The sequence below is a fragment of the Vulpes vulpes genome, chromosome 2 (genome assembly GCF_048418805.1).
Source record: "Vulpes vulpes isolate BD-2025 chromosome 2, VulVul3, whole genome shotgun sequence".
Lineage (NCBI taxonomy): Eukaryota > Metazoa > Chordata > Mammalia > Carnivora > Canidae > Vulpes > Vulpes vulpes.
In genome coordinates, this window is record NC_132781.1 from 155,294,705 (window position 1) to 155,319,132 (window position 24,428).

Sequence of the window (24,428 nt, forward strand, 5' to 3'; positions counted from 1 at the left end):
ATTTAAATAAAAACTTGGAACAATGAATAAATTAATATTCTATTAGATAATAGGTATGGAAACACTTTTGTCTGTACCAGGTACCTGAGTCTTTACTGGGCATTAGGGACACAATCCCTGCCTTCAGGGAGCCCATGGTCTAGCAAATGTAAATGAAAAAAATGGGGTTGGTTTGACCCACATAGCATTTTTAAAAGATTTGACTTTGTGGTCAACATTCTAAAATGGGAAGCCAGGGATCCCTGGGTGGCGCAGCGGTTTGGCGCCTGCCTTTGGCCCAGGGCGCGATCCTGGAGACTCGGGATCGAATCCCACGTCGGGCTCCCGGTGCATGGAGCCTGCTTCACCCTCTGCCTGTGTCTCTGCCTCTCTCTCTCTCACTGTGTGCCTATCATAAATAAATAAAAATTAAAAAAAAAATGGGAAGCCATTACATAAAAGTCAGGATTTCTATTATCTGTTGGAAAATGTGGCACGTTCCAAATGTTTGGGACAGCTGGCACTCAGGTCTGCATTCCCATGTAGCAAGACTTGGCTGTAGCTGAGAGATGTCAGTCCCCTGTGATTGGGTCCTATGTCCCTGTCCCCGCACTGTCCCCACCACTCTCTGTTGCCCCATACCAGCACCCTTCACCCATTGATGTTTTCCAGCGGACACCGATAGGCATTGAATTTCAAAGTTCTGATCTGATAGGCAAGAGGGATTGGAACAGAATGTCCTTTTAGGTGGTCTGTGTAAGGCTGGTGCATTACCTCCATTTTGCAGATGAAGAAACTAAGGTTTAAGAAGATTAAGTGAATTGCTCAAGGTCATAAGAGCTACATGGGATTAGAACCCAAGTCCCTTGACTCCAGGGGCTATACTGATGCCCCTCCCCTCCCTGGTCAGAGTTCCTTGTGAGAAATAACACCATTACAGGGACAGAATGCTGTGGTACTGGGGACCCAGAGGGGAAGTGGTGAGAGGGACGGAAGGCCAGACCTCCTCATGCTCACTCATCTGTGAAAAAGAGTAAAAGCAAGAGAAAGCTGACTTGGGTGGGTGTTGAACAGTAGCTCTGACTGGGACCCAGGGCCAGCTCCTTAACGCACAACTACCAGGACTTCTCAGCACCCAGCAGGGTCAGGAAGCTCAGCCCACAGACCACGGTGAGTAGCTTTCCATTGTTGCTTTATTTGGGACCTCTTCCTCATTTCAGAAAACCTGTGTTCTTTGAAACCTGGGTTCCCACTTCCCCCCTCCCCCTCCCAGGGATTTAAGAAGCTGGGGGGCCTGACTGGGGCCAGGAGATTGATGCCGAATGAAGAGGACTCCCAAGGTGTGTGAGGACCAGTCACAGGAAGGCTTGGGGCTGGTGCCGTCCTCACCCTTGGACAGGATCACGAATCAGCATTCAGCTTTGCAGGCCCACCAGGGTCCAGACAGAAGGAGACAGTCACTGACATGCAGACAGCTCAGTAGGGTGAGAGCCACACTAGGTCCAGGAGGCCAGGGGTCCACTCCACAGACGTTCCACTCAGCAGGACACTAGTGTTTATGAGTGTGTCCTGCGCCAGCACCCAGGTGAATCTCAGCACTGGTAACTCCGTGGCCTCAGGATATCAGTCCCCCTCTTTCCCATTCAGCTCCCTCTTCTGAGGACTTTGGGCCCGAGACCAGCACTCATGGGCCTGCCACAATGAGGGTTGGCTGGATGATGCTGGCACCAGATGGGCACCTGGGCTCAGCAAATGGCTTCATTGGAGATTCTGAGCTTCATACCATCTGCTGCTGCTGCTCTGGAATAGAGATAAGGATGATGAGGCTTCAGGCTGCTTCTCCCTCAAGTGGGTGGCAGGGAGACCCCCTGAGGACACAAAGATCAGGAATAAGGCAGAGAAGGGGCTCAGGAGAATTTGGGCAGGCCCTGGCCCCATATTGATTTCTACCAATGAAGCACATCCTCTACCTTTTGGTGGGTTAAGACCTGGTGGTTACTGTGGGCAACGTGGTAGCATGGCTTAGCCGAGCAGAGCCTTCCAGGGTCTCCTCTCTTCCCTCCTTATCTTGTTGCACCTGTCACTCTTACCCTGTGCTCTCAGATGTGCACAGAATGTTCTTTTGTTCATTCCTATTAAAGCATATTCAATAGGATTCAGGGCTCTCACCCTACTGGGCTGGTCGGAAACTGAGTCTCAGTGTATAGGGAGCTTCTTTCACGTTCCAGCATTGCACATTGAATCCTAGGATCTCATACAGAGCATATAGCAGGGGAGGGACCTGACCTTCATGCCAGCCTGGCTCCTCCTATGATAGATGCCCATTGTCCAAAGGAGTCTGATCCCCTGAAGTCCAGCCCCGTCCACTTCCCTGGCATGCCTCGAGTCCAGATTCTTCACCAAGATTTGAAACCACCGTGCCTTGGGTTCAACCTCAGGGTTGGGTTATCACCCAGTACCTTCACCCAGAGGCCCACCATCTCCCCAAGGCAGCAGGGCCCAGGACATCAACACTCAAGGGACCCATGATTGTCTCTCCTTTCTCCTCTGGGTCACAGATGTAGGCTCCTCTCCCCACCCACCTAGGACCCCGGCTCCACCTTCTCACTAAACTCAGGTTTTTACAAAGGACAGAAAAAAGGGCTGTCTTCAGACAGCTTCTGCTTTCTACCTCAACTCCTGCAAAAAGTCTCGAGGCCAGGAAACACCAAGGCTACTCTCTTTTTTTTTTTTTTTTTTTTTTAAGATTTTATTTATTTATCCATGAGAGACACAGAGACAGAGAGAGGCAGAGACACAGGCAGAGGGAGAAGCAGGCCCCATGCAGGGAGCCTGACGCAGGACTCGATCCCAGGTTTCCAGGATCATGCCCTGGGCTGAAGGCAAGTGCTAAACGACTGAGCCACTCAGGCGTCCCCAAGGCTACTCTTTGAAGGGAGACAGGCAGCTGTATCTTACAGAGAAGGAAAATCAAGTCTCAGAGGTAATGGTGACACCTTCAGGGTCGCCTGGCCAAGGAAGAGTGCGGCCCACTCTCAGCGCTCCCAAACCTGTGCTGTCAGTCACAGGAGCCCGTGGGAGTCTCAGGTCCCCCTCACCAATATGTCAGGTGGCCTTGGGTGAGTCACATCACCTTTTTTTTTTTTTTAAGATTTTATTTATCTATTCATCACACACACACACACACACACACACACACACACAGAGGCAGAGATACAGGCAGAGACAGAAGCATGCTCCGTGCAGGGAGCTTGATGTGGGACTTGACCCCGGGACTCCAGGATCACGCCCTGAGCTGAAGGCAGACACTTAACCGCTGAGCCACCCAGATGTCCCACATCACCTTTTTAACCTGCAGTTTCTCCAACTCTAAAAATGAAGCAAAACAGCATTACCAACCTGCTTCAAAGGGAATTTCATTTATTTTAACACTTCCAGAGCGCTCACTACATGCTAGAACTCTGCTAGCACTGTTGCTTTCTCTTGTCCAGGGCTCACAACAGCCCATGAGAGAGACACACTGTCACCACCCACATCTGAGAGGTGAGAAACTGAAGCTCACACAGGATTAAGACCTTGCGCAAGGTTGCATAGCTGGTGGTATATGGCAAAGTCAAGACTCAAACCCCGATCTGTCTGAATGCGAAACCAGCTATACTGCAGCAAGAACCCCCAAAAAGAACAGGTGTGGCGAGTGCCTCGAAAGCGCTATGGTGCAATGCAGCCTCCAGGAACCATCCCCTCTTCCAGCTGAGCTCAGAAAAGAATTTAAGACCATTATTCCCTCTTCCCTCCACTTCCTGGGGAGAGATAGGGTCCACAGAGCATGGGGTGTATCCTGCCCTGCCCCCATGCAAGGAAAGTGATGCCAAATGCCAAGAAAAGAAAATGGTAGAAAAGGCAGATCAATGGGGTAGCCCAGAAGGAGAGGAGCCTCTGGTGTCATTCCTCCCCAAGCATGGGAAGGAAGGCAGGCGGCCAGGATCCCATCCAAATCAGGAGGATGGGGATCCCTGGGTGGCTCAGTGGTTTAGCACATGCCTTCGGGCCAGGGCGCGATCCTGGAGACCTGGGATCGAGTCCCACATCGGGCTCCCTGCATGGAGCCTGCTTCTCCCTCTGCCTGTGCCTCTGCTTCTCTCTCTCAGCCTGTGTCTCTCATGAATAAATAAATAAAATCTTTAAAAAAAAAAATCAGTAGGATGATGGTGAGACTTCCAGGTAGAAATGGCTTGGGTTGGGCCTCCTCTGGGCTTTGTTGCCTCTCTTCTCCTCCCCCACCTGCTCCTACCCCCCACAAAGGAGGCCCTGAATCTCCTTCTCACACAATGAGTCAGAGACAGCTCTTCCCACCACGGCTCCCTCCCTCCCCTCTGCCCTTTTCTCCCTGGGGGGTTGAGGCCACCCCAAAGTTCCTCTGAGAACCACAGCTGCATTCACACTATTGCCTCTGCTAGACAGTGAATCCATCCTCTGTGTGTCTCCGTGGATCTGCCTGGGTCCCAGGGGAATCTGACAGATCTGAAAGCAGGGGACGGGAGCCTGCTGAGAACGGGGAGGGGGTACAAAGTGTCATGGACTTTCTCCAAGACTTCACAGGAGTCCCATCTTAGCAGTACTCACTTAGCAGATGAGGTTACCAAGGCTCAGTCACATCAGGTAAATGGCAGAGACAGGACTCAAGCCCAGGTCTGTGTTTTCACTACCTTCCACCAGCTTTGCCCAACAGGGAGGGAGGTTTTCCAGAAGGTTCACACCATTAGGAGGTCATGGAGCTTAGTTCCATTTTTTTAATTAATTAATGAATAATGATTTTGCTATTTAAAAGATACTTTTTTCAGTGTGAGAGCTTCTTAGGATAAACAGAAGAATCAAAAGCAGAAGTTAGTAGTCATCAAACAAATGATGATCTAATTTCTCCCAACCAGGATGTTTATCATTTGGCCAGTGGAGTGGCTTTGGCTGGTACATGGTTTTATATCGGATCTTATTCTTAGTCATTTATTATTTAATGTATATCCCTAATGAACCAGTGATTAAAGAAAGGCAGGATGCAAAAGGCATTCTGATGTCAGAAACACAAGGAACTAAGGAGAAGGAAGATGGTACGTTCCCTGCAAATTTACCTCAGGATTCATAAATTGTGTTTATCTGTTTACATTTCTTATATAGCATATCAGGGAAATTCTTGCACTTCCCAAAATTTCAAAGAGTGTTAAAAAGAGAAAATAATATGTGCTCTTTCTTCACCCATATCGGGCAAAAAGTTAATCTACACCGGCAGGGCACATGCAGAAGGATGCTTGCCAATCAGGACCCGAGATCTATTTTCTCTTGCATATGACAAACGTTGGGATTCTTCTAAAAGGATACAGATCAGCTTTTTAGGCGTCAAATGCCAGAACTTAAACCCTCAGGTCTTGAAAGTGACTTCCATTCTCTTGTTACATCTCAGCTTATTTTAATGTCCACTTGGTCCCCCAATAAAACATCGCTTCAATATGTGTTCACCAACCATACATTCCCTTCTGTCGTGAATATGAAGTGGATCAAGCGCAGATGCCACTTGGAAAGTGAGAAGTCAAAATTTATCTTCACATATCATGCATGCAATTTACATGGTTTAAAATAAATGTTAGGGAAATTTTTGAACTGATTGAAAATAGTACATTTGGCTTAAAATCGCTTCCTTTTTCATGGGCCATACAAAATCATGGCTCAACTGATTGCTGATGGAGTTTCTAACATTATACATCACTGTGAAACAGTTGCTGAGTCAGAAGACATTGGAGACATTCCAGTCTGACCCCCTCATTCTATTTTCTTTTACTCTTTCAGCTTGGGGCATGATCCTCAGATAACCTGGCACATAGACAACAAACATAATAGTTAACACTCATTGAAGGTAGATTAAGTGCCAGTCAGGCATCTGCTATGCATCTGCTACATGCCACCCACCCCATTTACTCCTCACAACAGCCTTGAGTGGAGGTACTTTGGTTTATCCCCATTCTATAGATGAGGACACTGAGGCTCAGGGAGCTGAGGCAATTTGCCCAAGAGACCACGGATCTAATAAGAGGCAGAATCAGAACTCACAATTGTGATTCACGGATGCCTCTTAAATCTCTGTAAATTTCCTTCTTTTTTTTTTTTAAGATTTTATTTATTTATTTGAGAGAGAGCGAGATCACTAGCACATGAGCAAGGGAGGGGTCGGGGCAGTGGGACAAGCAGACTCCATGCTGAGCACAAAACCTGATACTGGGTTTGATCCCAAGACCCTGAGATCATGACCTGAGCTGAAGTCACATGCTTGACGGACTGAGCCACCCAGGTGCCCCCTGTAAATTTCCTTCTGACTCTCAGTTGATCCTTACCTGTTTACCACGTCTCTTTACAGAAGCAGGAACTGGAAATCCAGGTCTCCTTGCAAGTTAGTGTACCGAGGGAATCAGTACGCTGGGTCTGATCCCAAATCCCAGGCCAGAAATGGCCCTTGAGCCCAAAGCAAACAGATCCACGAGTCTGAAATAATTCGCTCTATCAGGAAGGGGTAGGTGGAGTGTGCATGACGATCACCTCCCCAGATGTCTGGCCCATCTCTGGCTTCTCCTCTTCTCTCCATGGCCTCACTGCCCACACCAGGTGTAATTCATTCCTCAGCCTGCATCCAGCTGTCCCTGTGACCCTCTAGCCACTTTGTCACCACACAGATGTTAGTGGTCCCAAGCCTTATGAATCAGCTGCTTTGCTGGTGCCAGTTTCCTCCATTATAAAATGGGAGTGCTACCAATCCCCTGGTTGGCTTGTCATGCAGAATAGATGAGTTAATACAGATAAAACAATAAGCGTTCATTACCGTGTTACTCTCTATTAGTGTCATAACCACTACTGTGTTTCAAGAACTGGCCTCCACAGCTCTGCCACCCCACTACTCCCACCTCTGTTCCGAGAACCAGTCTGAACTGCAACCCCCACTGCTGCCACTAGAAAGAACCAGAATGAAGGTTAAGGGCAGGGACTCCACCTTTGCTTCCCAGCAAGCCAGGAAAAAGTAGAGGAGCCGGGGGAAGCCAAAGGGGACTCAGAGTATCCACCACCCCTTCAAGCCTTGCCTACTCTCTTGCAGTAGGGAAGCCACCATTGGAAAGTCCTTGTTGTCTTTCAAACACCTCTGCCCCCTGGTTATAAGGCCTTGTTTGCCTCACAGAGAGCACTTCATGGTCAGAAGGGATGACCAGCCACTTCCAGGTGTGACTTTAACAATGCTCACACATACACACACACACACACACTTTTCCCAATGACCAATGACCAATTCACCAGTAGCAACCTACTCTTGGGATTGAGATCCACACCCTGTTATTAGTCATTTAGACTTTAGTGTGACCGAGTCTTCAGAATTTTTCTATAGCAGGTTTTCTTTGAAAAACAGGTATAGGCTTTGTAATTCCTATTGTAAAGATTAAAGTGAAGGGCAGAGAATCAGTGACATGCCCTGAATCACAGGGGAATTCCCTGTTGGGACAGAACTAAAATACACATCATCAGACAGCCCATCCCAAGACACTGACCCCTGGGACCTGGTGAAATGGGAAACTGGGGTCCTTATGTTATTCACAGAATTTCAAGAAGCCCACCCCCCCAAAACAGGATAGAGATCCCCCAGAAGAAAGCTGTAGAATCCATCTGAGCAGCTGGGAGCACTTTTTAATTATGGGCCTGAACCTGAGTTCAAATTGGACTTGGTCTTTTGTATGACCGCAGGCAAGTCACTTCTCTGTGCTTCTGTCTCCTTGTCTACAAAACAGAGGCGGTGATAATAGTACCGCCCTCCCTTGCTTATTGTGAGGATTGCCTGGGTTCACATGCAAAGCCATGCTTGGTACTCAGAAGCTGTCAGTGTTACGGTAGGGTCACCCATGATCCCACCCTTGCCCTCACATCTACAGCCGGGCAGGTGACACTCTGAAAGGCTTGTCCTAAGTCCTCTTGCCAAGGATCCTTTGAATCATTCTGAAATGCTAGGCCAGGCATGCCCTTCTCGCTGATATATACTCCATCAGCCTTCTTCCCCCCTACAAATAAATAGATCGGTGATGTCCCCTCTGAAAATCTTGAAGATAGTTACCTTCCTTGAGGATTTTCACAAGTATCAGAGAGAAGTCCTTCAACCAATTCATTTGGCAAATATTTATTTATGTGCCAGGCAGTGTTCCAGGCACTTGAAACACAGCAGTGAACAAAACGGATGATGAGCACCTGCTCTCTTGGAGCTGAGATTCTACTGCCCTGTTATTAACGGTGCTGAAGGCCCTGGTTGGAGAGAATAGTCCAAGGAGGAAAGGATGGAGAGTAGAGGGAAGAGATTGTTACTCAAAGTATGAGAAAGATGCCCCTCTCCAGACTGGCCTGCCTTCTGAGGACGGGGTCTCACACCAGCATGGAGGCCTAGGTCGGAGTTCTGGCTCTGCCACCTGCAAGCCATGTGACCTTGGGCAAATCCATCTAGCTGAGCCTCAGCTTCCTCACCTTAAAACAGGGAAAGAGGAGCCTGGGTGGCTCAGTTGGTTAAGCATCTGACTCTTGATTTCGGCTCAGGTCATGATCTCAGGGTCGTGAGATCAAGCTCTGCATCAGACTCTGTGCTGGGCGTGGAGCCTGCCTAAGATTCTCTCTCTTTCTCTCCCTTTGCGCCTCCCCTCGATCCTCTCCCTCTCAAAAAAGAGGGGTGATGGATAAGACAATCTATCCAAAAGTGCACTTCGCAGGATAAAGGAGGTAATACAGGTAAAAAGCCTGGAGTGCCTGCCACAAAGGAAGTACTAAAGCACAGTGGCAAATTCATTTTCTTCATCTACTTTAACCAGAGTGACATATGGCAACAGGCTGAACGCAGAAGCAAAGATTCCAGACAATTAAGAGGTTCCCCCCAAAATTTTTCATTAAAAATACATCATTTCTATTAGCATGTAATAGGTTCATTCGACATATTTTTTTTAAGTTTTCAGTTTTATTTTCTAACACTGTAAATAATAAAGGACGCCTCTCGCCTACCTCAGCGAGAGCCCTGTACGGTCTGGGTAACTTTTAGGATGGTAAAGGGGGTACTGAGAGTGCAGAGTCTGAGTACTCCTCCTCTAGGCTTTCCTGAGCAGGCTTCTCAGGCCAGCTCTTCTGCAACCTGACAACACTGCCCTGCCCCATGTGGTTAATTGCACGACTTTCAAGTTGGAAAGACACTTTGAGGTGCCATCGAAAACCCATTCATGGAGCAGATGGGCATACAGAGAAGAGGACAGTTTTGCCTGAGGTTACTCAGCCATCAGTGCCACCCCAGACGGAACCAGAATCCTGTCTCCTTGGTCCAGGGCCAACATCTTTCCCCCAGCCTGGTTAATAATCCATCAGGCTCCCCAGCACACTCTCAGCTTCCCGTTCACTCAACCCCAGACATCCTGAATGGAAACAGAATCTTCTCTCTCTGCTCTCCTAACTCTGTCCCCTGCTCCCTCCTGCCTTTCAGCCTTCCTCCTTGACCCCGCCTCCACCAGCCCAAGAGCATGACAGAGATGATGTCACTCTCATTTGGTGCCAATTAGCAAAGAACTTGGAAGAGTGAGGGGAAAGCTGTAATATGCATGCATATTATATATATATATAATATCTCTATAATATAGATTACAGATTATATTATGTATAATCAGCCAACAATGGAGGGCTTACTGTGGCCCAGGCACTGTATTAAGCATGATGCTGTCTCAATTCTTGTGCCTCACTACTGCCAATAAAGTACGTACAATTTGTTATCCCCATTTTACAGATGAGGAAACTAAGGAAAACAAGTGAGTGACTTCATCTGAGGTCATAGAGCGAACACTTTGTGCCAGGACTAGAAGTCAGGTCTGTCTGACTCTAAAGCCGAAGAGCCTGACTGGCAAATCCTTGGGTCTCAGGAGATCAGGATTTCACCAGGTTGGTGGAGATAAGACGAAAGTCTAGACCTGTTAATGTAGCAATGGAGGCAATACTGAGTGAAATTGGTCAGAAGAAGAAAAAGCCAGGAAGCGACAATTTTGCTCCTGGGGCTAAAGACCAAAGATTGCCTGTGCCAGTTGTTTGGGCAATCACCCTGGGCAGGGTCATGCATTAGATCCTGTCCCTTTACCAACCTGACTCTGTCATAGCACAAGGGCTCAGGTCCTAGCTTTGCCTGTCACTTGCTGTGAATTTTTGGGTGATGTGCCCTCTCCAAACCCATTTGTTCAAGAAACGCTACCTGTCTCAGATAACAATCACAAGCTCTGCCCCACTGTGCAAGCTGTCAAATATGGTATGGATGTGGGCATTATTAGTTCATCCTCTAAAAAGGAAGTTGCTGGGGCGAAAGGTAGTAGAAAAAAGGAAGATATCTGAAAAGACTCAACAAAATTGTCCCATGTGGAGACTTCAGATTAGTCAGTTAATTACCAAGAATTAAAGAAGGTAAAACAACAGGATGGGACCCTGGTCTTTGAAGAAATGAACAAAAGCGTGGGTTCCCAGCACCCCTAGCAAGCTTCTTAATCTCTGGACCCCAATTTCCTCATCTGTACAATACAGAAAATAATTATACCAGCTTTGCAGGGCTGTTTTGAGGTCTAAATGAGATAATGTGCTGAGAGCGCTAGTACGATGCCAGGCCTCATCATCGTTATCCTCCAATCGTCTTTTCAGATGGCAGTGCTGGAGAGAGGGAGAGAAAGTGACTTCTCCATAGAATCGACTGAAGCCAGAGCCAGGCTCAAACCCCGAGCATCCATCCTAACTTGGGACCCTCTTCACATTACACACTACAGTTCACTCAGGCACCCACACTCCTGCTTAATTGTTTTAAATCATTATTTAATCTGCACATCGAGAATGCAGGTAGTAATAGTTTCCCCAGTCACAGATGAAGAAACTGAGGCTCAGAGTTCTTGAGTAACTTGCCCCCAGGTCACACAGCCCACCCACAGCAGGGCTGGGATCTGAAGCCAGCAACGTTTTATTCCAAAGCCGTGGCCCTTCACCTTTGCTGTCGTGGAAAGAGGCCTCAGACACCATCAAGCTTAATTCCTTCCAGGAGGGAGGCTGGAGATGATACAGATCGATAAAGGAGGAAGGCCCAGGGAGAACAAATGTCCAGACAACAGGTGGTGACGACCCCGCAGACCCTGGGTGGGAGCGATGAACGGTGAGTGGACAGCAGACAGACTCTTCCAGCCCCACAGGGAAGACTCAGGGAGGGTGAGTTTCTTCGCCAACCACTAGACGGACATTTGAGAATGGCCTTATGGTTTTTTTTTTTTAATTTTTGCTATTTTATTTATTTATGATAGTCAGAGAGAGAGAGAGGCAGAGACACAGGCAGAGGGAGAAGCAGGCTCCATGCACCGGGAGCCCGATTTGGGATTCGATCCCAGGTCTCCAGGATCGCGCCCTGGGCCAAAGGCAGGCGCCAACCCACTGCGCCACCCAGGGATCCCGAGAATGGCCTTAATGATGATCCTTTATGCCAGTTCTATAAATTACAAATTCTTTCCTTAAAGGACTGGAGGTGGCCTATATTATAAGTTAGGGCAGTGGAAATAATAGCAGAGCATTAGAAACCACTAAAAAAAAAAAAAGAAGAAGAAGAAGAAGAAGAAGAAGAAGAAGAAGAAATGAATCAGGAACCAACCTTGAATGACCCACAGGCTTGCATCGGATTTAGTTCTGAGCTTCCTGGCAGCTGGGGAAAAGAAACACAAAGTCTCTCTGAAAAAGCCTGCTTTTTCCCCAGTGGACATTTGTTCATTCATTTATTCAATGAGTTTTTTGTTCATTCATTTTTCATTCATTTGTTCATTTCATTTGTTCATTCATCATTCAGTTTTTTTTTCATTCATTTTGTTCATTCATTTATTCAATAAGTTGATTTTAAAATACTTAAGTGCCTCCTTTATGCCAGGCCAGGTGCTCACGTGCTAGAAATCCCAGGAGAAATATATTAAAGAAATCTGCCAGGGCGGCCCTTTGCATCTGTCCCCTAGGACAATTTCCATACTTTGCCTTCTCCTGGGACATATGCCACTGGAGAGATTTTAAGTTCCTTCACACACATGCTGTTCCACCCCCGCTTGGATGACTACCGTAGTGGTCTATTTACAAGGTCAAGAGCCTGGAGAGTTGCCAACCTTTTAGTTCACTTTCTGCTTTAGACCTGCTGTTTGTGGTTCCCACCTCTTTCCAGAAGTCTGGTTCCCTGGGTAAGCAGTGCTATGGTGAGATGCTCAGGGTGAGGCTCAGGATGAGTCCCAATGGGCAATATCAGTCATGGCTTGGGAACAGGGAATGGTGGTTTAGAGACCATCTAATTGTCTCACTTAACTGGGCTGACTTCCACCTCCCTAAAGACTGCTTAGCTCAGCTTGGACGGAACCCCTCATTAAAAAAACTTTGTTTCAGTGTGAGAAGGGACTAGAATACAAAGATGTCATCACTCCCTGATCCAGATTCTACTCTTAAACTAGGAGCTCACAGTCCAGGAAGCAAGAGGAGACAAATATTATTGATACAAATAGTAGAAGGTAGACAGTGATCCATGCAGCAATGAGTTTCATCCACCTGAAGGGGTTAGGGGAAACCAGAGAATGCTTCCTGGAGAAGGTGGCCTTGATATAGGACTTGAAAAAAATAGATAAGATTTGGGCAAAGGCCAATAGCCCAAAACTCCAGAGAACTTCCTGGCAACTTGTAGTCAAGTGCTATTAAGCATAGAGGGGAACTAGGAGAAGAAATGTGGAAGGAAGGCCTCATGATTTCCTTTCCTACAGCTGGACACAATACCAAGAGCCCAGCCTGCATGGGCTTTGACCCATGCAGGTCAAACAGGTTTTTATTTTTATATATTTTTATATTTTGACCTTCATGGGGATAAAGTGTCAGCTGAAAGTGAATGGAGATCTTTCTATCTGCCTCAGCTCTCAGATGAAGCTCAGACAAGACTCAAACACAGAATCCTGTAGGAACCCTATAAACTAACTCAATTGAGTCACTTCCTGCCTTTCACTGAACATGTGCTGAGCCAGGTGGAGTGCCATGAATTTAGTAAACTTCTATTACTTCATCTGCGCAGCAATGTGATATGGGCGGTATTTCTCCCAGTTTATAGATGAGTGAAACAGATGTGCAGAGAGATGAAGTAACTCGCCCAATGTCACATGGCCCTTTCAAGTAGAGAGCTGGATTGGAATCCAGGGAGGTCTGGGCACAAAACCTGCAACACTGGGATTCAACGTGGTTGAATTCAACCTAAGGAGTCACCCAGTCTACCCACCTGCTTTATTTTTTTACTATTTTTTTATGTATTTATTTTACAGAGAGAGAGCCAGAGAGCACAAGCAGGGGCATGGCAGAGGGAGAGGGAGAAGCAGACTCCCCGCTGAGCAGGGAGCCCCATGTGGGGCTCTATCCCAGGACCCCAAGATCATGACCTGAGCCGAAGGCAGATGCTTAACCCTGAGCCTACCCACCTGCTTTAGAGATGAGAAAAGAAAGATCCGGAAAGGAGAAGGGAGCTGCCCAAAGACACTCTATAGCAGAACAGGAACTGGAACCCAGACCCTCCAACTCTAGGTCAAAGGGAAAAATGATGGCTCTTGCCCTCAGTCTTGGCTTTTCACTGCTGGTATAGTGGCCACAATCAGAGTCACGTTCAGTTCACCTCACCTCACACCTTGTCCCTGGTGTGCCTTGGGCTTTAAATACCAGGAATGCGGGGGCAGCTGTTACTATGGCACTCCTTTTTTCACTTCACACTTTCAGTTCAAGTAGGAAAACCCCCCAGGGGCAACCCCCTCCTCCTACCTCCTCACCTGAAGTTTCCTTTCCCAGACACTCAGCATCAGTATAGGTCAGGCTGCAGGCTCCAGGTCCACCTTACCCACTGAGCACCGACATGCTGTCGAAGAAAAGAGTGTCAGGTAGTTTGGGGGCTTTGGCACTGTTCTTGGGTGGGGATGGCACTTGGCTGGTTGGTTGGTTGGTTGGTTGGTTCTCTTTTAATCATGCATTTGTAGGGCAGCTCTGGTGGTGCAGCGGTTTAGTGCCGCCTGCAGCCCGGGGTGTGATCCTGGAGACCCGGGATCGAGTCCCACATTGGGCTCCCTGTATGGAGCCTGCTTCTCCCTCTGCCTGTGTCTCTGCCTCTCTCTCTATATAAATAAAAATCTTTTTAAAAAAAATCATGCATTTGTACAGTCAGGTCACGAAATGGTTTGGTGTGCCTCAGTGCTTGTTACTATTTGAAACTCCACAGACACAGTGATTAAAAAATATGAACCCTTTCTCTTAACGAATGCACAGACATAAAGTATTCTGCACGCCTTGAAAGGATTGATACCCATCACAGCATACCCCTTTGAAAAAGCCAGGGTAGAGGTCATCAGCCAATTGTTTTTTTCTAAGGAGAATGAGATAGGTATTGTCATTGTCATTTCATATGTGAGAAAAGGGGCTCAGAAAGTCAAAGGGACTTGCCCAGAGTCACGTGACCAGCCATGGCAGAGGTGGAACTAGTACCCTGCAACACCGCTCACACTGGGTCTCCCTCTGTGCTGGGCACTCAGACCTAAGTCCTTGCCCTGGAAGAAGGCCCATCTAGGAGCCAGATGCTCTGATTCCAGAAGGTATTTCTATTTTTCCATAGGGAAGCCAGGCTTCCTGCATTTCCTGGTGCTGTGTGCATCCTGTTGCTGTCGGATGTTGTCTTGTTAGGCTCTCCATCAAAAGGCCTGCATTTCCTGCCCTTATCTAATTTGGACAATACCACAGGTTGGTGGCCACACCAGACTTGGGTGAAGCACTAAATACCGGCAGCCACCACCCTGGCATCCCTCTTCTAGGCTGGACTCTGCATAAGGTAAGCCACTCTCTGATGGGAGGAGGCTGTTTCCTAAGAGAAATCTGGAGAGAGGGGGAGTTTGGCTGGGACAGCGGGGTGCAGGGAGGAAGGTTCCAGAAGTGGCAGAGTGGGGACATGGGAACTGAGGAAGGCTTGCACTGTCTGTCACTCATTCATGACCAGAGCTAAGAACGAAGCTGGCACCATTTCCTGTCTCACTCAGGTGTGACTTTAGCAACATTCAGCAATAGCTTTCTGTCTCAGACAAAGGCACCATCGCAAGCTTCTATAGGCAGGGTCACCTCTGTGTCTACAGAACAAGGGTCTTATCTTGTGACTTGGAGGATGTGAAATCTCATTCCAGCTCTGCTGCTGTTTTGTTGGGTGACCTCAGGAGATTACTCCCCCATCCCTGGACTGTTTTCTCGATGCTAAAATGATGGAGCTGGATTAGATGAGAGGGTTTCGATCTGTTCCTCGGACTGCCTTGAAGACAGGGCATAGGTGATATGAACTCAGACTTTACCTAACTTAGGAATAGAAGTTCCATCAATTGTAAAATTGTTCTGCTCTCCCAAAAACTTTAAAATCACTGGATTATATATATATTTTAAAGATTTATTTATTCATTCATTCAGAGAGAGCGAAGAGAGAGGCAGAGACACAGGCAGAGGGAGAAGCAGGCTCCATGCAGGAAGCCCGATGTGGGACTCAATCCTGGGTCTCCAGGATCACACCCTGGGCTGCAGGCAGCGCTAAACTGCTGTGCCACCGGGGCTGCCCAAAATCACTGGATTATAATAAGAACTGCCATTTATTGAGCTCTTGTAATGTGATGGGCATATTATTTTTAAAACTTCATGGAGTAGGTGAATTATCCCCTTTGAAGATGCTCAGGATATTAATCATCATCATCATCATCATTTCTGGGTATTGTATTAATTGACTGAAATCCTCACAAAACCCATCTTACAAATGAGAAATGAAAAACCCAAGGCATTCAGTATCTTGAACAAGGCCACTGGGCTGGAATTTCAAGCTGCAGGAGGATGTGCTACACTCCCTCCAACACTCTCCCTTGGGGTCCAGCTCCTTGCCATTCAACTGGGGTTCATTCGTTAGGGAGTTTTTGAGCACCTACTGTATGTAGGCATTATGCAAGGCACTGAAAAGACCAGAAATAATGAAGGCTCAGTCTCTGACCTTGACAAGCTGTGGGGCCTCTGCCAAGTGATTTAATATCTCTGAGCCCATTTTACCTGTGAAATAACAATACTCATAATTTTATTTTATTTTATTCATTCACTCATTCATTTATTTTTAGATTTTATTTATTTATTTATTTATTTATTTATTTATTTATTTAGAGAGTATGCACGAGCAGGGGAAGGAGCAGAGAGAGAGGGAGAGAGAATCCCAAGCAGACTCCGTGCTGAGCATGAAACCTGACCTGGGGCTAGATCCCAGGACCCTGAGATCATGACCTGAGCTGAACTGAACCGCTTAACTGAACCACCTAGGTGCCCCCTTATTTTATTTTTTTTAAAGTGAACTCTACACCCATTGTGGGGCTCAAACTTCTGACCCTGAGATCAAGAGTCACATGCTCTACTGACTGAGCCAACTAGGCACCCCCAGTACCCATAATTTGTATACTATAAAGTTGTATGGATTACATTAGATTGTGGCTGTGGAAATTATTTCGTAGAATTTCGATACCATCCAAATGGTGGTTAGTTCCAGTTGGAGAAAAGCCTAGTGCAGAACTGGTTACAACATAAGCAGAGTAATGCAGGGAGCTTCCTTTGTGATGGAGCATCAAGGAAGGCTTCACTGGCTGAAAGATGAGTCTAGAAGGAAGGTAAAGAAGGAAGGTCAGCCAGAGAAAAGGAACCCTGAGGTGAAGGTGTGAGCAAAGGTGCAAGGAAGTAGAGCTACCTGGGAAATGATGGAGCATCCGGAGGAAGAGTGGAGCCAGCAGGGCTTCCTGCAGTGGCCTCTGAGCGGTGAGGCCTGCCCCGGCTGTCCACGCGCCCTACACCACATTGGTGTGGGCTAGCACTGTCCCATGAAGACACAACATGAGCCACAAGTCACTTAAAATTTTCTAGTTGCCACATTAAAAATGAATGAATGAATCAATGAGTAAGAAGGAACAAGAGAATGAAATGAACATTCTTGTAGCGGCCTCTTCAGTTATACACACGTCACAGTCCCCTGGGAGCATATTCCCAGGAGTGGAGCTGATGCACCCAAGGGCGGTGGCATGTCAGCCCCATCAGTTGGGCAAACCCAACTGCTCTCCACAATCGTTGTGCCAACAACGGCAGGTTTAATTTTTCACCCATCTGATGGGAGGGAAACTTGCATTTCTGTTCTGGTTGCCACTGAGGTGAGACATCTTTTCTAAGGATCACTGACCATTTCTCTTTCATGCCGTTATTATTCTTGTGTATGGGTTCTCTTTTTTCTTGAGAAATCTGATGTGAGGCTTGTCTGTTTTATTATCTTTTCAAAAAAACGAGCTTCAGAGGCACCTGGGTGGCTCAGTCAGTTAAGCATCTGCCTTCCACTCAGGTCATGATCTCAGGGTCCCGGGATCCAGGCCCCCGTCCCTCCCCAGCTCCCTGTTCAGTGGTGTCTGCTTCTCCCTCCCCCTCCACATCCTCCCCCAACTCATCCTTTCTCTCTCTCTCTCTCAAATAAATGAATGAAATCTTAAAAAAAAAAACAAAAACAAAAACAAAACCTGGTTTCAGTCTTTTCACTTCTTTCTAGTCTCCATGGGTTTTCCTATGTCATTAATTTCTGGTCTTATTATTTCTGTCTTCTGCTTGCTTTTTGTTTATGCTGTTGTTCTTATTCTAATTTTGTGCTGTTTATCGCATTTGTCCTTTTTCTATTCTGAGCATGAAGGGCTATATATTTCCTTTTCCGGGCTGCTCAGATACATCCCACAGATTTTATTTATTTATTTATTTATTATCTATCTATTTATTTATTTATTTATTTATTTATTTATTTATTTATTTTTCATCCCACAGATTTTAGTGTTACAGTTCTAAACATTTCTGGTCTCCTGGGTAACTCAGTCAGTTAAGTTTCTGCCTTTGGCTCAGGTCATGATCCCAGGAGCAGCCTCCAGGGGAGTCTGCTTCTCCCTGCCCCTCCTCCTCTCCCCTCCCCTCTGTTCATGCTTTCTCTCTCAAATAAATAAAATATATATTTTAGAACCCACAATTCAAAGTATTTCCTAATTCCCTTTATGATTTTTGACCCAAGAATTATGCAGGAGTGTGTCTTTTAAATCTTTGTGTTTATGAAGTCTGTTATATTGTTTAAGTTCTTGATTTCTTAACAAATTGCACTGTGGTCAGAGGACATGGTTTGTATGTCAGAGATTATTTTAAATTTGTTGAATTTACTTTTCACCTAAGACTTAGTTTTGGTAAATGTCCACACTTGCTCGAAAACCATGTGCATTCTCCAATGACTGGGTGCTGAGTTCCATATATGACTATTTAATCCACGTTGTTAATTGCATGTTCAAACCTTATACATTCTATTAATTTAACAGCTTCTGAGAAAAGAATCAGTCACTATTCAATTTCATTTCACGGCAAGTCCACAAATATTTACTGAGTACCTATTATGTGTCAGATACTATTCTAAGACTATTCTAATGAAATGTTCTCACTGCAAGCATAACGTACCTACACCTTTGGAAGTAGAATGCAGTGACATTTCAGTGAATAGGCTGTTTTGAACACTTGTGCCTTGGGGTGTTTACTGAAGCTTTATGAAAACTTTGATGTTTTCCCAGTATCCTTAAAAGTCCCGTCCATGCTTTAAAAAGTATCTCTGTAGGAAATGCAATTTATAATGTTTTTAAATTCTCAAAGGTGAGATATCTTAGCTGCTTTCTGGGCTTTCAGACAAGTTTTAAATTCAGCTTTCCTGTATGTTATTAATACTTTTGAAGTTTGTGATGTGGTCATCTAAAAGCCCTTTTGGAGAAACTTCACAGTCCCACAGTCCTTGCCATACAGCTTCATTTGACTTCTTGAACACAGCTGAAAAGAACCTGTTTTTTGGTCGTTGCTCCTCCCCCAATACCACTTAGAACTTTAATAATAAAGGTGGCAGGTAAAAATTTAAGGAGCCTTTTCCATTATCTTATGTTGCAGGAAACTTTGTAGTTTTGAGGTTTAACGATGTGTTCCTAATTTTACATTCATCATCATGCTAATAAGTATGTAAAACATTCTTTTGTGTGGAAGCATTTTGTACCTCCCTTCATTAAAAGCACAAACAGACAAAAAAAAAAAAAAAAAAAAAAAAAAAGGCTGCGGGAACCTGCGGCGCTGCAGCCATCATTTGTATCAGTGGACAAAATAGTTCCTGACCTCATGGAACTTAAATTCTAGTGGAACAAAAATTCTAGTGACTTGGCTAGAAAGTATATTCCTCCAGAGAAAATTCAAGTTTGCTTTCTAACAATATCTAATGATGTCCCATACAAGACTTGGGTACCCTGGTTTGGTGTTTTTCAATATTTAGGACATACTCATATATAAAAAAAAGATTAATTATCTGTCACTTAGATTTATCTGGATTCTTATATCTTATCTGGCAACTCTGCTGGTGTGAAGCCAAAAAGTTTTGTCTTTGTTGTCAAAACTGCAGCATCTTACTTACCAAAATGGGCAAACAAAACAGAGCAGAACATCAACAGAAAAATCCCCTCCATCTTATCGTTCTGGATTCCATTTTTTTCTTGGTTTTGATTTCCTTGTGGTTTTTGAGCCTCAGAGATTTCTCTTACTTTCAATGGGAAGTCTCAGGATTGGTCTTTTTGGAAACAAAAGACCAAAAATCTTGCAGGCCACTTCTGCTTCTTGAATTCCCACATACCACTCCCAAGGCAACCAGTACAGACCTACTGACCCAGTAGAACGGATTGAGGGCATAATATAGAGGACCCAGATATACATTGCTATTTTCAACATATGATCCACCCACACAGATAAAGGGTTTGCCTAGAGCTGTTGGTTGTGTGAAGTCATTATTGCGCTAATTGAAAAGGACTCCTTTCTTCTTCTCGTTGTGCTGCAGCAAAGGCTTCGAGGCAAGCCCAGCAGCAGCCAAGGGACCCACCCCATGGAGAGCCGCGGGGTGATGGAGGCAGCCAACGGCTGCAAGGATGCCCTGGATTTCAACCCCATGAAGGAATACATGGTCCTGAACAGTTCCCAAAGGATAGCTGTTGCGGTGCTATGCACCTCCCTCGCCCTGCTAAGTGCCCTGGAGAACCTGGCCGTCCTCTACCTGGTCCTGTCCTCCCACCGGCTCCGCAGGAAGCCCTCATACCTGTTCATTAGCAGCTTGGCTGTGGCTGACTTCCTGGCCAGTGTGATCTTTGCTTGCAACTTTGTAAATTTCCACGTCTTCCATGGCATGGATTCCAAGGCTGTTTTCCTACTGAAGATTGGCAGCGTGACCATGACCTTCACAGCCTCTGTAGGCAGCCTACTGCTGACCGCCATTGACCGCTACCTCTGCCTGTGCCATCCATCTACATACAAAGCCCTACTCACCTGTGGGAGGGCCCTGGCAACCCTGGGCATCATGTGGGCCCTCTCTGCATTGGTCTCCTACTTGCCCCTTATGGGATGGACTTGCTGTCCCAATCCCTGCTCTGAGCTTTTCCCCCTGATCCCCAATGACTATTTGCTGGGTTGGCTCCTGTTCGTTGCCTTCCTCTTCTTTGGCATCATCTACACTTATGGGCATGTCCTGTGGAAGGCCCATCAGCATGTAGCCAGCTTGGCTGAACACCAGGACAGGCAGGTGCCAGGGATGGCACGAATGAGGCTGGATGTGAGGTTGGCCAAGACCCTGGGGGTGGTGCTGGCTGTCCTTTTCATATGCTGGCTCCCGGTACTGGCCCTCATGGTCTACAGCCTGACCACTACCCTAAGTGACCAGGTCAAGAAGGTCTTCGCCTTCTGCTCCTTGCTCTGTCTTGTCAACTCCATGATCAACCCCATTATTTATGCCCTGCGGAGTGGGGAGATCCGCTCCTCTGCCTACCACTGCCTGGCCCACTGGAGAAGGCATCTGAGGAGACTTGGGCTTGAAGGAAACAAAGAAGTCCCAAGGTCCTCAGTCACTGAGACAGAGGCTGATGTGAAAATCACCCCATGGCCAGATTTCAGAGGCCTAAACTGCCCTGATTGCTGATGACACCTCTTCCACAGTTTTAAACCAGCTGAGTCAGAATCACTTCACTCCTCAGGGGAAAGAGAGCAGCCTTGACCCTATTGTCTTACTTGAGTCAGGCTCCAGGGGCTTAGACACTTACCCCTTTTTGTTGGTAACTGATGTCTCTAACACCTGGCAGGTGGCCTGGCTGTGCCTATTTGCATGAGACTGTTGGATAGCTAGACCCTGTGAGGAGTGGCAAGGTGGGCGAGATGATTGTGCAGGCTCAGTGCACGTTCAGATTACAGAACCTCCCCAACAAAAATAGCTTAGTGTTTGCATCCTCCAGAGACCCCAGGACCCAGAGGGAGCCTGTAGGCTCACCAAAGAGGAACTCAGAGGAAATCTAGAAGGTGAATGGATTATGTTCTTGATATCTCAAGATGTCAGGTAGGATAGCTGGCCAACAATGTTCTTGCTTCATTGTTGGGACATCCTTGGTTCTAAGGCTATGAAAGACCGCACTTTCTGTCACCTTTGCTTGCTGAGGACCAAAAACTTTGATATAATAAGGATTAAGCGTGTTGATTCATCTCTTTCACAGGTAATTGACAAGCCTCTAGTTCAGGGAATCTTGTTATTAGGGCAATGGCCCCACTTGACACCCTGATAATCTCCACTCACAGTCACTGTGACCTTCTAGGTCCCTGGGGAATACAGAGGAAGCTGGGACTGGTTGAGACACAGAATTTTCGGAGAATTTTATGGACCCTCTATAGTCCTTCCACTGGAAGCAGGCAATGGCCCAGTCTAATACAACTCCAAGAAAAAGGAAGACATTCACTAAGATTTCATAAACCCCCATATTGTTCCTGGTTGCCCCTCAGTTCAGCTCCTTTGTCTCCTCCACACCTGTATAACAAAAAAATAAGCAGAGCAAGTAGGAGAAGGGGGAAATTCCCTTACAATGTGCCAGGTATGGGACTGGCATCCCACAGTCCATTATCTCAAGCAAGAATGCAGTCCCATGCCTTTGAAGATTTCAGGTCACCCATATCTTACATGTCAGGGAAGGTAGATTCCTACCAAAGAAGCTTACTTAAAACAATAGGCAAGAGAAACTGTTGTTGGTGGGGAGGATAACAGAGGAGTTCTAATGCAATGATGTGGGACCATAGAATAAAAGGAAAGACATTGATTAAACATGAAAATTAAAAATATTCATTTAATATTTCCAAGACAAGGTGTCTACTATTCATTCACTCATGCACCCATCTCACAAATATGTGCCAGGCTTTGTGTTAGCCATAAATGGTTGTACATCCATAAATGAGACTCTGTCTAACGGGGCTTACATTCTACATTCTGGTGGGAAGACAACCACTAAAGAAGATAATTACCGGTGGTAAAATGAAGGAAATCATCAAGGTCATGTGATAGGGATTAATTGGGGCAACTTTAGGTAGGGTAGACATACTACATGCTCTGTCATAAATGCCAGCTGGCTTTTATAGAGTCTTTACTAAGTGCCATACACTGGGATAAGTGCTTTCGAAGGAAGTATTTGACTTAGTCTTCACAATAACCTGATCAATAAGGCCCTCATTTTATGGATAAGGAAGTAACTAAGTGGCAAAATCAGTTGCCTGAGATCACACTGCTGATATATACCCAAAGCTGGGGTTTCCAAAGCCTGCCCCCTTTACCACTAACCTCTTGGCCTCATTCAGTCAAATTCTTCTTGTTTAGGAATAATACTCAATTTCTGTAACATTAGATTGCTGCAATCTGAACTCACCATTACTTCTCAATGTACTTCACTTTATGTCCTGTATTAATTTCCTGTAACAATTTCCCACAAACTGGGGCCCCTGGCTGGCTCAATTGGTGGAGCACGCCACTCTTGATCTTGGGGTTGTGAGTGTGAGCCCCACGTTGAGTGTAGAGATTTCTTAAAAATAAAAATCTTTTTTAAAAAACACAAAACAATTTTCCACCAAGTGTCTTAAAACAACAGAAATTTATTCTTTCATGGAAGCTTCTGGAAGCTAGACGTCCAAAGTCAAGGGATGAGCAGGGCCATGCTCCTGCCGGAGGTTCAAGGAGTCTTCTTCATTGCTTCTTTTGACTTTTGGCAGCTCCTGAAGTTCTTTGGCTTGGGGCAATGTAACTCCAATCTCTGACTCCATCTTTCCTCTCCCCACCTTATCTCTTGGCATCTTCTTTTAAGGATGTCATTCGTTGGATTAAGACACATCCTAAACCAGCCTCCTCATTTTAACAAATTGCATCCACAAAGACTGTTTCCAAATAAGGAAATATTCACTGGTTCTGAGTGTCGGTGAAATGCGGGGGGACATTAGTCAACTCAGTACAGCCCCCCAAGGATGAAGTCGACCCCTCAGTTATAGCCCATATCATGGACTGTGTTAAGTGGCACTCACTGGCTAGTCTTCCCCATGAGATGAGCTCCACACTCACTTCTCCTGGTCCCCAATGTTCCCTGACAATTTAGCATAGAGTTTTTTTTTTCTTCCAAATTTTTATTTAAATTCTAGTTAGTTAACATATAGTATAATATTGTTTTCAGGAGTGGAATTTAGTGATTCATACCTTATATATAACACTGAGCATTCAACATGACTAGTGCCCTCCTTAATACCCATCACCCATTTAGCCCTTCCCCCACCCACATCCCTCCAACAACCTGTTTTGTTAAGAGTCTCTTAGGGCTTTTTTCTCTCTCACTTCCTCCCCTTTCCTGTATATTCATCTGTTTTGTTTCCTAAATTCTACATATAAGTGAAATCATACGGCATTTGTCTTTCTCTGACTGAATTATTTCACTTAGCATAATACACTCTAGTTTCATCCACATCATCACAAATGGCGATATTTCATTCTTTTTGATGGTTGAGTAATATTCCATTGTGTATATACACCATATCTTTATCCATTCATCAGTCAATGGACACTAGAGTTCTTTCCATAATCTGGTATTGTTGATAACAGCATAGTCTTAAGAGGGCTGGTGAATACCTGTGGAGCCAAAAGCATTTTGAGGGGCACCTGGGTGGCTCTCAGTGGTTGTGTCTGCCTTCAGATCTGGTTGTGGTTCCGGGGTCCTGGGATTGGGTCCCATATTAGGCTCTTTGCAGGGAGCCTGCTTCTCCCTCTGCCTCTCTCTGTGTGCCTCTCATAAACAAACAAGCAAACAAACATTTTTAAAAGATCAGATTACATTTTAATCCAGATACCTATATTTTTATAAGGCAAAGACATGGCATGAATTTCTAAGGTAAATTGTGATTCCTTGAAGTTTGGGCATGCCTTTCTT

General features: G+C 45.9%; 1 protein-coding gene across 2 annotated transcripts; it reads left to right on the forward strand.

Moving 5' to 3' along the window:
* Positions 1 to 936: 936 nt before the first annotated feature.
* Positions 937 to 22,331, forward strand: CNR2 (cannabinoid receptor 2). Of its 2 annotated transcripts, XM_072750780.1 has the most exons (3): positions 988 to 1,149; positions 14,693 to 14,905; positions 20,003 to 22,331. In XM_072750780.1, exon 3 carries the CDS (start codon positions 20,048 to 20,050, stop codon positions 21,128 to 21,130), a length of 1,083 nt encoding a protein of 360 aa, XP_072606881.1. In that variant the 5' UTR covers positions 988 to 1,149; positions 14,693 to 14,905; positions 20,003 to 20,047; the 3' UTR covers positions 21,131 to 22,331. The 2 variants fall into 2 exon arrangements, with proteins under 2 accessions (XP_025868322.1, XP_072606881.1); XM_026012537.2 differs by lacking the exon at positions 14,693 to 14,905 and having other exon boundaries at positions 937 to 1,149.
* Positions 22,332 to 24,428: the final 2,097 nt, after the last annotated feature.